The 13,324-nt window shown below is 35.9% G+C and overlaps 1 protein-coding gene across 1 annotated transcript in view; it reads left to right on the top strand.

The window, feature by feature from the left end:
- LOC122805321 (neurexin-2-like) overlaps positions 1–13,324 on the top strand; it is a 1,760,973-nt gene that overhangs the window by 643,285 nt on the left and 1,104,364 nt on the right. Inside the window, exons 4-5 of the mRNA XM_044075409.1 lie at positions 2,212–2,650; positions 8,283–8,666. Coding sequence (XP_043931344.1) covers positions 2,212–2,650; positions 8,283–8,666 — 823 coding nt within the window. The remainder of the gene's footprint in view (positions 1–2,211; positions 2,651–8,282; positions 8,667–13,324) is intronic.

The raw sequence follows: 13,324 nt of genomic DNA, 5'->3' as shown, positions 1-13,324 counted from the left end.
TATACTGTGCCCCACTACCATCAGAAACTCAGTTTTTCAGATATGGAGATGTTTAGCTTGGAAGCCATTTGAGAACCCCCCCCCCCCATTGAATGGGTGAGCTGGCATTAGCATGTTACTCCAGTTCGCTGACTTGACTCTTCCAGCTGCTCTTACTTCTCAGGTTATGTAGGCCATAGTCAGGGATTTATTCATGTATTCCACAGAGCCTGGGCTGATAGTTATTAATATATGTGTATAGATAAAGATATTTATAACATAATTATCGTATTTTTTTTTTTGCATTTGATTACATGGAAAGTCCAGCTGGACCCCTTTCTCTGGAGGCCTAGGGAGAACAGCTTCTCAATATTACAGTGTTATAAAAATAAAATTACATAATCAGAAAAGTATACTAAAATTTAAAAACAAATAAACTGAAATGTACAGATACAGTTCAGAAGTAAGAAAATGAAGTTGTTAAATTAACTGCATACTTTGTATCACTGTGCATGTACCATTTTTACATTATTTACAGTTCAGTTAGAGACATAGTATGCACTTGATGTTTCTAAATATCAGTTTGACAATGTATTTTAAATAACATTTTGACAATTCAGATGTATGCATTCTTAGCATATCATGTCAGCTTGTAGATGCCTCCCTGCTGCTTTAGTTTTAGGTATGCATTTGTACCAGAAACTCATAAGTCAGATTCTGAAAGCACTGTTGAGTGTACTTTTTCAGGACTATGGGAATTATTCTGAAAAGACAGTGCTAATGGTGCTGGCTGTTTATTTTTATTTCCTTTTACCCATCTGACTCTGTGTTTTTTGTACTGAGAACCTTCAAACCCACTTTAGAGATGGAAGATGGAGCATTAGGTTTCTCTTCAAGAGAAATCTTGACAAGTGGATGGGTAAGAGAAAGTTCACTCCAGGGATCATTCCAGTTGCCCTACTGGATAGGGGCACTGTGAACTAATATCAGGTAGCACAGTGCCTGGGAAATTTTTTTGGTGCTTGGCTTGTAAAGGCTCCAGGGCCATTAGCCTAGTACACACCTATGAATATTCCCTTCTTGGCTGTCCTAATATGCATTCCAGCTCAAACTGTAATAATTAGCAATGCAGTGACAAAGTTCCTCCATTGGCCGTTCTAATTGTGTACATCTTAATAGGTGTGCTTATGCCATTTCATTATGTATGCATATTCTTTGTCTATCTAGCGTCTGTGTATTTCACTGTTATATTATTTTTATAATCTCACCATTACATGACCTGAGTCAGGTAAAATCTGAAAATGATCACTTGTGTTTACCTTACTACCTAAATAAATAGCTGTATATACTGACTTTGTTTGGACACCTTGGGGAACACTTTAATAAAGTTGCTGGACTTCTGGAAAGTATATTGTATCTCATGATTATACTTTAATGCTGCTTGGAATTCTTGTAATTTGAGTGTTACAGGACAGTTAAGTAACACCATGGCACATGTGTACTATGCATAGCAAACATCTGTATAAATATTTTGGTTCTTAAAATGTCTGTCAGTTGCAGAGGAAGAAAACAAAACTTGTAGACCTGATCATTCATATCTGAGCTCAGCTAAATGCAACTATGACTGTAACAATGTGTGTGTCAGCTGCCCTTGCTATATCTTGCTGCATACTAAGGACAATGATTATCTTTCTGTTTACATTATTTATATTTTATTTATACATTCAGTAATATGTTTTATGTTTTATTTCTCAAACATTCCAAGTACACCAAAACATTTTTATTGAGGATGTCAGCTGACTGAAGTTCAACATTCTACAGATATTTTCTAATTCTCAATACTATATTAATCTCAACGGTTAAACAGATGTTTTGTCTTGCTATTGTGTGAAATTACTGGGACATGGGAAAAATATGTCTTAAGTCCATATTTTACAAATACTGCCCATGTACAATGGGACCATCAATATCAGTGTGCTATTTCTTAAAAAAAGTGATTCTGAAAATAATTTGAAAGGGTGTATGCATGAACATAAATAATGGTACACTCATTTTCACCTTCACCCCATGTTATCTAGGATAACAAAAGAAGTACTTTGAATCTCATTAGGCACAGAGAGATATGGTCTTAGCTTTTCTGCTGTACAAGTGAAGCTAAAATCAAACAGTACTGAACTGCATATCTATGTGTCTGAAGCTCATTGAAGTTTTCTGTTCTATTCTTTTTAACAGGTTGTCTACAAAAATAATGATTTCAAACTGGAGCTATCTCGCTTGGCAAAGGAAGGAGACCGCAAGATGAAGGTCCATGGTGACTTAGTATTTTGGTGTGAGAATGTGGCAGCTCTGGATCCAGTTACATTTGAGTCACCTGAGGCCTACATTGCTTTGCCTAAGTGGAACACAAAAAAGACTGGTTCCATTTCTTTTGACTTCCGGACCACAGAACCAAATGGTCTTCTTCTTTTCAGCCATGGTAAGCTGCAGCCTCCAAAGGAAGGGAGAGTAGACCATGTCCAGAAGGCAGATTACTTTGCAATTGAATTACTAGATGGCTTCCTTTACCTCCTGATGGACATGGGCTCTGGTGGCATCAAGATGAAAGCCAGCTCAAAAAAGGTGAATGATGGGGAGTGGTGTCATGTGGACTTTCAGAGAGATGGTCGTAAAGGTGAGCTACTCCTTTCTCTTCTTTATTTTATAACAAAATGCCAGCCTTGGTATGTAGGTGAAACTCACATTAAGTATAGTATAGCAACATAATAATATGCATATGCTGCTGTTTAATATCAGCCTAATGTATTTATTAATGTTTTAACAAGGAAACTTGGCTTCATTTCCAACTGTTGATCCCAGTCTACACATACAGTACTTATATTTGCACCTTATGTGGTTGCTATATTGTTTTACACATAGCAATGATGTAGATAAAGGTATTAAATCTGGACTTCATGCATAAAGTATAGTTTTCAACTTGTTGCATCTGATTCAGTTTATTATTTTAATTGTTACTGCATATAATGGATTTTTTAATAAGCTATGACATAAACCTTTGTTATCTAGTTGACAGATATACATGCTAAGCATTACACAACTATCAGCCTGAGTTTGCAGCCCTGGGTTTACATCCCTGGACACCATGTTTTAATATTATCCATTCCTCAGTTTGAAGGTTCATGGATATGGCGGCCTCATATATCTGCAGCACATTATTGTGAGCAAAGTTTCACCTTTATTTAGGAATGCTGGTAAGCTTTCCTTAAACTAAATTAATAAAAAAAAACAAAAATGTTAATTGTTGCAGCATTTGTGGACCCCTATAGATTGATGCCTTCTTTTATCAAACGTTTGGGGGTGCTGCACAAGCATTTTTATCGAACAGTGTGTGGTTCGAGTGACTTTGTATTGGTTTTAGGATGCTGCAAATTCTCCCTTTACTTAAAACATAATCCAGGCTACAATCTCTCACAACCTTGGGACAAGTGCAGAACCCAAATCATATGTAGTCACTTTATTATAGTTAATGCACTAAAAGTTAGCAGCTTGGCAGCATACATTAAAAAAAGCATAGCAAATTGGTATGAAAGAAAAGACTTAGATCTGTTAATTATTCTCAACCATATTCTCCCTGCAATTATTTTATCAAAAAACTGGTTGAGTAACTTGAGTTGTACAATGGTAACACTGCAAAAAAATCATGCAACAAAAGCATATCTTTCCTAAATTATGTAAGTCACTGTAGGAGTTACAGGGGGATATAAGTGTATCTGTGCTTTAGAACATGCAAAAGGACTACAGAGCAGAGTATAATGCTTCCTGTATACAGTAAAATAGCTTTCATGTACATTTGGGTAGAGAGACTAGTTTGAGATGAGAGTTCTGATATAGCAGCTTATATGTAATATGCTATTATACAATGACAGGTCATTAAAATTCAAAAATGTGCATGTTGATTGGTCACCCCAGCCAGCATGCCCATTGTAAATCGAGCATATACCAATAAAGAAAAGTCTGGTCACCTGGACTTTCTTCTATTAATATATGCCAGGATTTTCCAGTATTCTTGAGCTTAGATGCAGAGAGATATGGAGGGCAGGGAAAATACAAGGAAAATCAGGTATGTTTTGTAAAACTAAAGAAACATACCTGATTTTCCTTGTATTCTTGCCTTCTCTCTTAACACCTAACTATCCAAATTTCACAGTTTCTAAAAAAAGCAACGGAGATCTTCCCATCTCCATTGCTTGCTTTCCAAAGCACTGATGTACTGCATAAGCGTGAAGTCCCAAACCCATGTGCAGTACATCAGCAAACCAGCAGGATACAGAAGCAAAGCGGAAGAACACTGTGGCACAGTTATACAAATACATTATTTAAGAAAAGTAACTAATTATTTTCTTAAATAATATTATTGTGTAATAACAATAACCAACTCCTGGATGTGATACGTTGAATATTTACCATGGTTGCCTTTGTTTAATCACTCAGGTTTCACCCTCTTAATTAAACCACACCAACCATGGGTAAAATCTTCAATATACCACACCCAGTCATTGGTTATTGCTATATTGAATACTGTCTACATTTTACACCAATAATGTAAAGCATCTTGTGCAGGATATCACTGTTTCCTCCATGTTGTATACCACTATTGGTGCCTTTGTGCCATTATGTGAAATTTGATGTTCAGTGACTACAGGTGTCTGCCCTTTACCCTTTAATGAAGACATTAGTTAGTATTTATTTTCTGCTTTATACACAAGCACGAGTTGCAACTTCCTCTTCCATTGTAATTTCTGTTATTTGTCCATTTTCTTTAATAAGGTGACCTTGTTTGTTATAAATCTCAGCAAAATAGTAAATGAAAATGCATATCGGTCTGTATCTCATTCTATGCTCTCCACCCACCTTTCTAATAGTTCTTGAACTCCAGGTACAGATAACATTTATTTTAAATGTTTCACATCTTGCTAGGTATATTCTAGTCTCAAAAAAGTGTTATGGTAAAAAAATGTAAAGCAGCATTGTCCAGGTAAAAATTTCTAAACACGAGAACAATTCAAAACTGTTTCCCATGATAATATAAGCATACTTGTGTCTTCAAAAAGTGGAAATAAGCTGGACAATACTTAGATTAAGTATGACACTCTAGGGCACACACTGGATGCATGAAATGCATCCTTAGAGGCAGAAGCACCCAAGTATGTTTGAAATGTATCTAATGTGCATATAATGATCCCACAGTCACTTGCTGTGTTAATAGTATTTTATTTTTAATCATTGAGCCATATGACTATTGGCTCATTATCACATGCTTTCCTTGTGCATTAATGACTCCCGAACATATGTAAATCATGTGCTCACTGAATACGCACTAAGGAGTAATAACTTTGTGATGATGCATGGCATAATGCCATCTTCTTGTGGGTTGAGCTAACTCCAGCCATCAATTCGGAGATTCTTTGAGCTGAGTGTGAAAACAGATATGTTTCATAGAGGAATGTTCCAAAGCAAAGAAATATGCAACATCTGCTGACAGCTCTTTCCACTAAGGTATGGTAGCAAATGGATTATATTATTTGTCTCCAGCTATTGTTAATTGCATTATATGGGAACCTCCACTAGCTAACTTGCTATGGGCAACTAAAGAATGTGAACAGTTTGTGTCTAGCTCATGCACATATGATTATGCATTGCTGACAAGGGAGAGGTTATTCATAATTTAAAAAAAAGCTGCAACTGCACCTTACAAGTGCAGGCATAAATACTAGCATCTCATGCTGTTAGTCACCCCAAATTAGGACAGCATATAGGAACTTCAGTTTTGGAAAAACAAACTCTTAAGTCTGAGATGGGAATAGTAGATTGTTTATAAATAATGAAGTGAAAATTTTACTGAGCCATAAAAAAAAAATCAGCATCTATGTAACAAAGATGGATATACTCTATCAAAATGATGCCATTTTGACAGTGCTTCTGAAAATCAAATAATCAGTTTTACCTTAATCTCTAATAGCAAAAATATTGTACTTATCTCTACTCTGCTACTTCTACTTAAAACTCCATTTTAAGGAATATGGCCATTCCATATTAGTTCAGCTTATAACATAGGCATATTCACTATGCAACCCTGCTGTGCTAAATTGCTGGCATAACTGGATGAAGCACTGAGTACAGCCCATGTGACCTAATTTCATGGCTCAGGCTTCTGTTGCAGCTTGTAGGCAGAGTAGGTGCGCCTGTCCTGGATCATTAAGCAGTACTGGAGGCCAGGGTTTCAAAAGGCTGTCAGGCTGGGAGTGTGAGATGGCCGAGAAGGATTGATTGCCCCATGGTCCAGTGTGAGCACATCCTCAGAGACTATTTCTCATTCTTGACCTAGCCTAATGATGTAAGACTGCCATGCTGGAGGTAAGGGGGGCAGGGCTAAAGAAAACCATGGGGTGTGCAGGTAACAGCACTGCATTCACCAGCTCTACTGTATCTCCAAAACACAGCTTTTCACTTTCCCTTATTTTCCACAATTCTTCCAACTCGGGTTAGTACCAAACTAGTGCCGCTGTCCACATCCCCTTCTCTCCCTCTCTCCCTCTCTCTGTGCAGCCCCAAAATCTGCAGCATAATACTAGGGTTAGAAGTTGGAAAATTAGAAGAGCTACCTGGCAGCTGATAGTCAAGGTGGACAAAAAAAAATCCCATCATGATATGCAGCCAAGTTATATTTTACCAAAAAGATCCATCAGATGGATTCACTTGCAACTGAGACTTTGGAGATTATTCCATAATGTGGAAGGGTTTGGGGGAAAGTTTTGTTTCTCCTGTGAAAAGTCACCTACTTTAGTAATATCAATGAGTGCACTTTCATCTACTTTTTTGCTCCACCATACCTTCAGTGAAGTCATGATTGACTGATCAAATATGTAGCAGGGTTAACTCTGTAAAACCCAGTTTGTTGCACCATTTGAGAACTTGTGTTTCCTAAAGTCACTGCATCTGGTCCTAGGTATTTGTGTACCTCAGAGATGATTATAATTAAGGGAACTCAGGGATCCTCACCCTGTACAAGAGGTAAGAGGCATGGAAACAATTGTTAATTTATATTTATTGTGAGAGGCTACTACAATAACTCAGTTATTTAACTGCCAAACACAATCTTGTCAGTATTAATTGGGTGAAAAAAAACTCATAGAAGGGCTGGCACAGCTTATAATTTTGTGGGTGCAAGCCCTCAGTGTGGGAGAATGTGTCCCATACCATCTTTACATAAATGTGCTAATTTCAAGGTCACACAGCTATGGGAAAGAAGAAGAAGAATTGTTGTTTCGTAGTCTGAACTTCAGGGAAACAGAACTAGAGAGACTGTGATAACCAGATATCAGCTGCTTGTAGGGTAATCAATTTGGAGTTCAAAGTATTCTTTTGAGCAAGCTCTGACACACTATTGGTCTTTACTATATTAGTCCTCACAACACTGAAATATATTTGATCAATCATCCTTGATACAATTAAGACTTACATATTATCAAGAAACTTATAGTGGCTTAATACTGACTAAGCATCATTTTGCCACATTATGAAGTTGTACTGATATTCAAACAATCAATATCCAAATATACCTTATGACAGATTACATATTTTTCTCAAAAATTGCTGTTTAAAAAATGCTATTTGATAGGATGCATCTGTTAACATAAACCTTTATAAAATGCCACAGCATAGTTCTTTTTTGATTATAGAAAGGAACTGAGGCATAAAGGAGATTTGAATTATATTGTTTGTTTGTTTGTGTCTTTCGGCTTTTCCCGGTTAGGGGTCGCCCCAGCAGAACTCTGGTCCGTTAATGATTGGCAGTTGATTTTTACGTACTGGCTTGCCAGGCCTGATGCACAACCTTCAACGAAGGCATGCCCATTCACGCATGTCTCCACGCAGAAGACGCTCTAGCTGAGAATCGAACCAAATACTATATTTATTATATACTTGAAACAAAGTTTTTACTCTGTAGTGAACAGATAATTAAAATGCATAAGTTAATATAGTTTATCGTAGAATGATGTTCACATTAATAATTTGTTCAATCCCATGATCCTACATAGATAAATATAGAAAAGGTACATACATACTTTAAAACAGCTCACTCTGGACACTTTACTGAGGTCTTTGAAGACTGACTTCTGTTACTGAGCTGAGCACACTGATAGCTGACTGCATATATATTGTCCAACTTTGTACTAAAGTGTCATAAAATTCAGTAGTCTGATCCACAGACCAAGATATCATTGTCCTTTCTTTCTTATATATAGGTTCAATCTCTGTGAATAGTAGAAGTACTCCATTTCTGGCCAGCGGTGACAGTGAAATTTTGGATCTGGACAGTGAAATGTTCTTAGGAGGTCTTCCTGAGAACAGAGCAGAGCTGATCATTCCACCTGAAGTGTGGACTGCCTTTCTGAATTATGGCTATGTTGGCTGTGTCAGAGATCTCTTCATTGATGGTAAAAGCCGAGATGTACGTCAGCTAGCAGAGGAGCAGAGTATTGGTGGTGTCAGCAGTTTCTGCTCAAAAGAGACGTTAAAGCAGTGCAGCAGTAACCCATGCCGAAATGCCGGGCTATGCCGTGAGGGCTGGAATCGTTTTATCTGTGACTGCACTGGAATTGGATATCTTGGCAAAATGTGTGAGACAGGTAAGTAGAGAGAACCTTACCTTCAAGGTATACCTGATTCTTTCTGTATTGCACATTAACCTGAATTATGACTTGCTATTAGATTATTGCATAACCTCTGTTTTGAACTAACATTTTATTGTGCTTGATTATGATTGTCACTTTATACCCATTTTCCTTTGCAAGAAGTGAATACCAGTACATTTTTGTATCTTTTTTTCCAACAATGTCTGACATTTTCTGTGAACAGTTAGCATCACAGCCACAGCAACACCAATGTTTACCAGTCCTTTGGTCAGACGTTCAATCTTATACTGAGATACAGAGCTGTGCTTCCCTCAAATATCTGTCTTGGCCTTTTAAGCGTTATACTTAGTGTCAGTGAAATCAGTTGAAATTGTTATGTCAGCAGCATTTCCTTTTGTTTTACTTACACTCTCTCTCTCTCTCTCTCTCTCTAGTTTTATCACAGTATTCTTCTGTAGTCCTATAACGTGGCCTGTACTTAGTGGCCATTTTTCTAGGTTTGTGGGGGTAAGAAATAAATGTTTTGTTGGCTCAAAGAAGTGATGACAGATTTCCAGTACTATTTTATACATACAGCAAGTCCTAGTCTGGTTTGCCTGCATTCATAGAATATTTTGTAAATTACATTTGACTAGCATATTATGCTTCACTGAATCATAAGGTTTCCCTTGCCTTCTGATGTCTCGTTTGCCCGATAACTTAAAGCTGTAAGCTCAGTATTGCTGGGTTTACAGATTGTAAAGCTGCCTGGTCCCACAGTTAGGTGCTATTTTCTGTATTTATCCTGTGTTAAGGAATGTATTTTGTGCATTCCATTAATTTAGGGGGACTTATTACAGTAAACACTGATTTTTTTTCAATAATTTTTATTTTATCATTTACAATAGTATAAATCAACAGATAAAATATAAAAAAAACATACATGACCATAATACAGTGTTATGCATTAAGATTGATACAATAGGATGTAGGTCAATCAACAATAATATCTACACTATATACATAGATGCTTTCCTCTTTCAATCGTATAGATATGACAATTATGTAAGAACTATTATGAATAGATCACAAGGAAAAAGGAAGAGAAAACTTTTGATAGTTACTTATATGAGTTATTACGGAATCCCCTTCTGGTAAATTACTGTGTGTCTCTGTGAAGGATTATACTAGTATAATGTTATAGGCTTGTTCCCATATTTCTCTGATTTTAATATTTTTGTCTTTTTTATCAGTTAGTATTTTGTGGGCCAATAAGTGTTTAATAGCCATCTGCCTAAATCCCACCCAAGATATACTAGTTGGGTTAAACCATTTAGACGCTATGTACAGTTTTATTAAGAGAAAAATAATAATCAGAATAGTGGCTTGATTCTTTGGAGTGTTGTGAGGAAGGATATGTAATATAGTAAATTCCCATGTTAGTGTAGATGTTTGATAGCCAATTTTTTGTAGTTGTAGTTTAAGGGAATCCCAAGGTTTATAGACACATTTACAGCTCCAGAATAGATGAAGTAAGTCAGCAGTTTGATCTTTACAATGTGGACAGAGTGGTGATTTCAAAGGGTTAAGTTTATGTAGGATTGCAGGTAAAATATGTTATTATTAATCATGAGCTGAGTAAAAGCTTGTTTTTTGAGAGGTATGGATTTTAATGTTAGGTTGATTGTTTAATTTATTTGATGGTTCCCAATGGATGAATTTATCTTCCACCAATAGTCAGAAAAAAGTATATCCTTCTGAAATTTAATGCCATTAATTAATTTGTAAGCATTAGTGGTGGCTTTCTTAGTTGAGAGGATAGTTTTCCAGAGTAGATTACAGACTTCTGTGTCATTGTTGGATGTGTTAGTGTCTTGGAGGTAACTGGAACACAGCTCTTTAATTTGTCTCAGGATCACCAAGTATGATTTGGGGAGGTTTAAGTAGTTCCTCATTTCCTGTAACGAGCAGTTCAGATATGGGTATATATCTTGGATAGTTTTATTTAATAATCGGGGGTAGGAGTCCAGATTTAAGGTTTGATTGTTTATTTTAAAACTGGGGTTTTATGAAGGGGTTGTAGTGTTTTCATAGCTTGTATAAGGTTTAGGGACTTGAAGAGTTTTTGCGTTAGTAAGGTGGAGTGTTTTAAAGGCTCTAATATGTTATAAGATTGCAATAGTTTAAGGTTTAGGAATGGTAGTCCTTTAGGATTGATACCTAAACTCTTGATGTGTCTGTAGTATATTTTTACCCAGGGAGGAGCCCAGATTTTAGCTGTTGGGTTATATTCTTCTATTCTCAACACTCTGTTAGTGTTAATAAGGAATATGTTTCAAAATTTGGAAGGGCTAGTCCTCCTTTACTTTTGCGAATTGTAGGTTTAGGATGAGATATTCTGTTTTTTTGGGGTTCCCAGATAAATTTAGCAAGTGGGGTATGCTTCTGTTTAAAAAATGTGTTGGGTATGATTATCTGGGATGTCATAAATATATAAAGTAGTCTAGGCGGTACATTAATTTTAATTACAAATACTTTGGCCAAAAATGGTAATTTTAGATTGTTCCATTTTTTAAGGTCTAATATAATGTCTTGCCATTTTTGGGTTATATTATTTTGGTAAAGATCTTTGTTATTTTGAGAAAATGTAATACCCAGATATTTAATTTCTTCTTTGGTTTTAATTGTGCCTAATAGTGGTAGGAGTGAAAATGGCTTGGGAGGTTTTAAGGGGAAAATGTTAATTTTGTTGAGGTTTAGTTTGTAATTCAACATCATTGAGAATTGTTCAATAGCAGCTAATGTTTTGTTTATATCTGAGATTGGTGTAGTACAGTATATATTCAAATCATCTGCAAAAGCGGAGAGGAAGATTTTGAGGTTGTAAATTATTGAGGGGGGTTATGGTACGTGTTTTGTTTGATGTTTAGGAAGAGTGGTTCTAAGTATAGATTAAAGAGTAGGGGAGATAAGGGGCATCCTTGTCTGGTACCGGTTTTTATTGGATTTCTATTGGGCCAAGTTTTATTAATGTATAGGAATGTATAAGGGTTACTATACAGTATTTGTACAATCTGGATAAAGTTATTGGGTATATTAAAGTATGGTAGTGTTTGAAGTAAAAATTCTATATTGACTCTATTGAAGGCTTTGTGAGCATCAGTAGCTAATGCGTATATATTTAGGTTGTTTTGGCCAGCATAAGAAATTAATGTATTTAGTGTTAGTGTATTGTCGCTTGTCTGTCTGAATGGTGTGAAAACAGATTGTTCAGGGGAAATGATTTTACCTAACAGATTTCTCAATCTATTTGCAAGGATAGATGTTAAGATTTTTGTATCTATATTTAGAAGGGAAATAGGTCTATAACTATCTGGGTTTTTTTGGTTCAGCTTGTTCTTTAAGTATAAACATAGTTTTAGATGCATTAAAGTGTATGTCATTCACTTTGTTATTTATTATATAGTTCAAAATATAAAATAGGATTTGGGCTAGCAAGGGGGTAAATGTTTTATAGAATTCTACAGTCAGACCATCCGGGCCTGGGGCCTTGTGTGCTTTCAGTTGTTGAATTGTTGAGATTATTTCATTGGTTGATATAGGTTCACTTAATTTTTTTTTGTTGGTCTGGGTCCAGCTTTGAAAAGGTCAGGTTTTGGAGAAAGAGGGTTTTATCCTCTTTTGAGGTTAGTCGAGTTTGTTCTCCATAAATTTGAGAGTATATTGATTCAAAGGTTTTGATAATGTCCTCATTTATGGTGTATTCCCATAATTTATTTTGGGTATTTGGGAGGGAGTTTTGATATGGGCTATAATTCTGGCCAAAGCTCGGGATGGCAATTGAACTTCATTTGCTTAGTTAATTAATATTCTAGTTTCATGAAAAGATAATTTACTGGTATGCAAAAGGTATAGATCCCTTTGTAGTTTTAATAGGTCTGTCTCTGTTTGAGCCTTGGGGTTAGTTAATAAGTTGTTTTCAAGAGATTCTATTTTACTTTCCAAATCCTGTTCAGCTTTGAGTTGCGTTTTTTATAGTAAGCTGCTTTTTTGATGAATATTCCCCTAATTTGTGTTTTAGTCTCGGCCCATTCAATATCCAAAGCTGTCTGGGAGTTAGGAATATTAGATAGGATTGCTTTTAGTACAGATTATATGTCATTTATTATTTCCTTTTTGGTGAGCAAATTGGGGTTTAAGGACCAGTTAAAGCCTCTGTTCATTGTATAATCCTTTTGGTCCCAGTTAATATTTAGGGTAATTTTAGAATGATCTGAAAGGTATCTAGTGTGTATACTTAGTGTTGGATCTAAGTCGATGAATATGTCAGAAATTAAAACGAAATCTATTCTTGACCACATTTTGTGGCATTGAGAGCAGAATGTGAATTTTCCAGTTTTATTTGCACTACCTCCATATTTAAAAGGATCATATAGCTTGAAGTCTTGTTTGAGTTCGTTCAGAGCTAAGGAGGCTTGTTTGTTGTACGTGTGGGTCCTACTTGATTTATCTTGTCTGGATTTTGATATGTGTTACAGTCACCCCCAAGCACCATATAGTAATCTTGGAAATGGTTTAGGATCAGATATAGTGATGTAAAAAAGATGTGTTGGTTGTTGCAAGGAGCATATATATTGAAAACCAGTATAGGTTTAGGAAGAGTAGGGATTGAA

This window comes from Protopterus annectens, chromosome 6.part1 (genome assembly GCF_019279795.1).
Source record: "Protopterus annectens isolate FY-2018-M chromosome 6.part1, PAN1.0, whole genome shotgun sequence".
NCBI lineage: Eukaryota > Metazoa > Chordata > Ceratodontiformes > Protopteridae > Protopterus > Protopterus annectens.
Note: the sequence above shows the minus strand (reverse complement) of the source record. Positions and strands in the feature narration are given on the sequence as shown.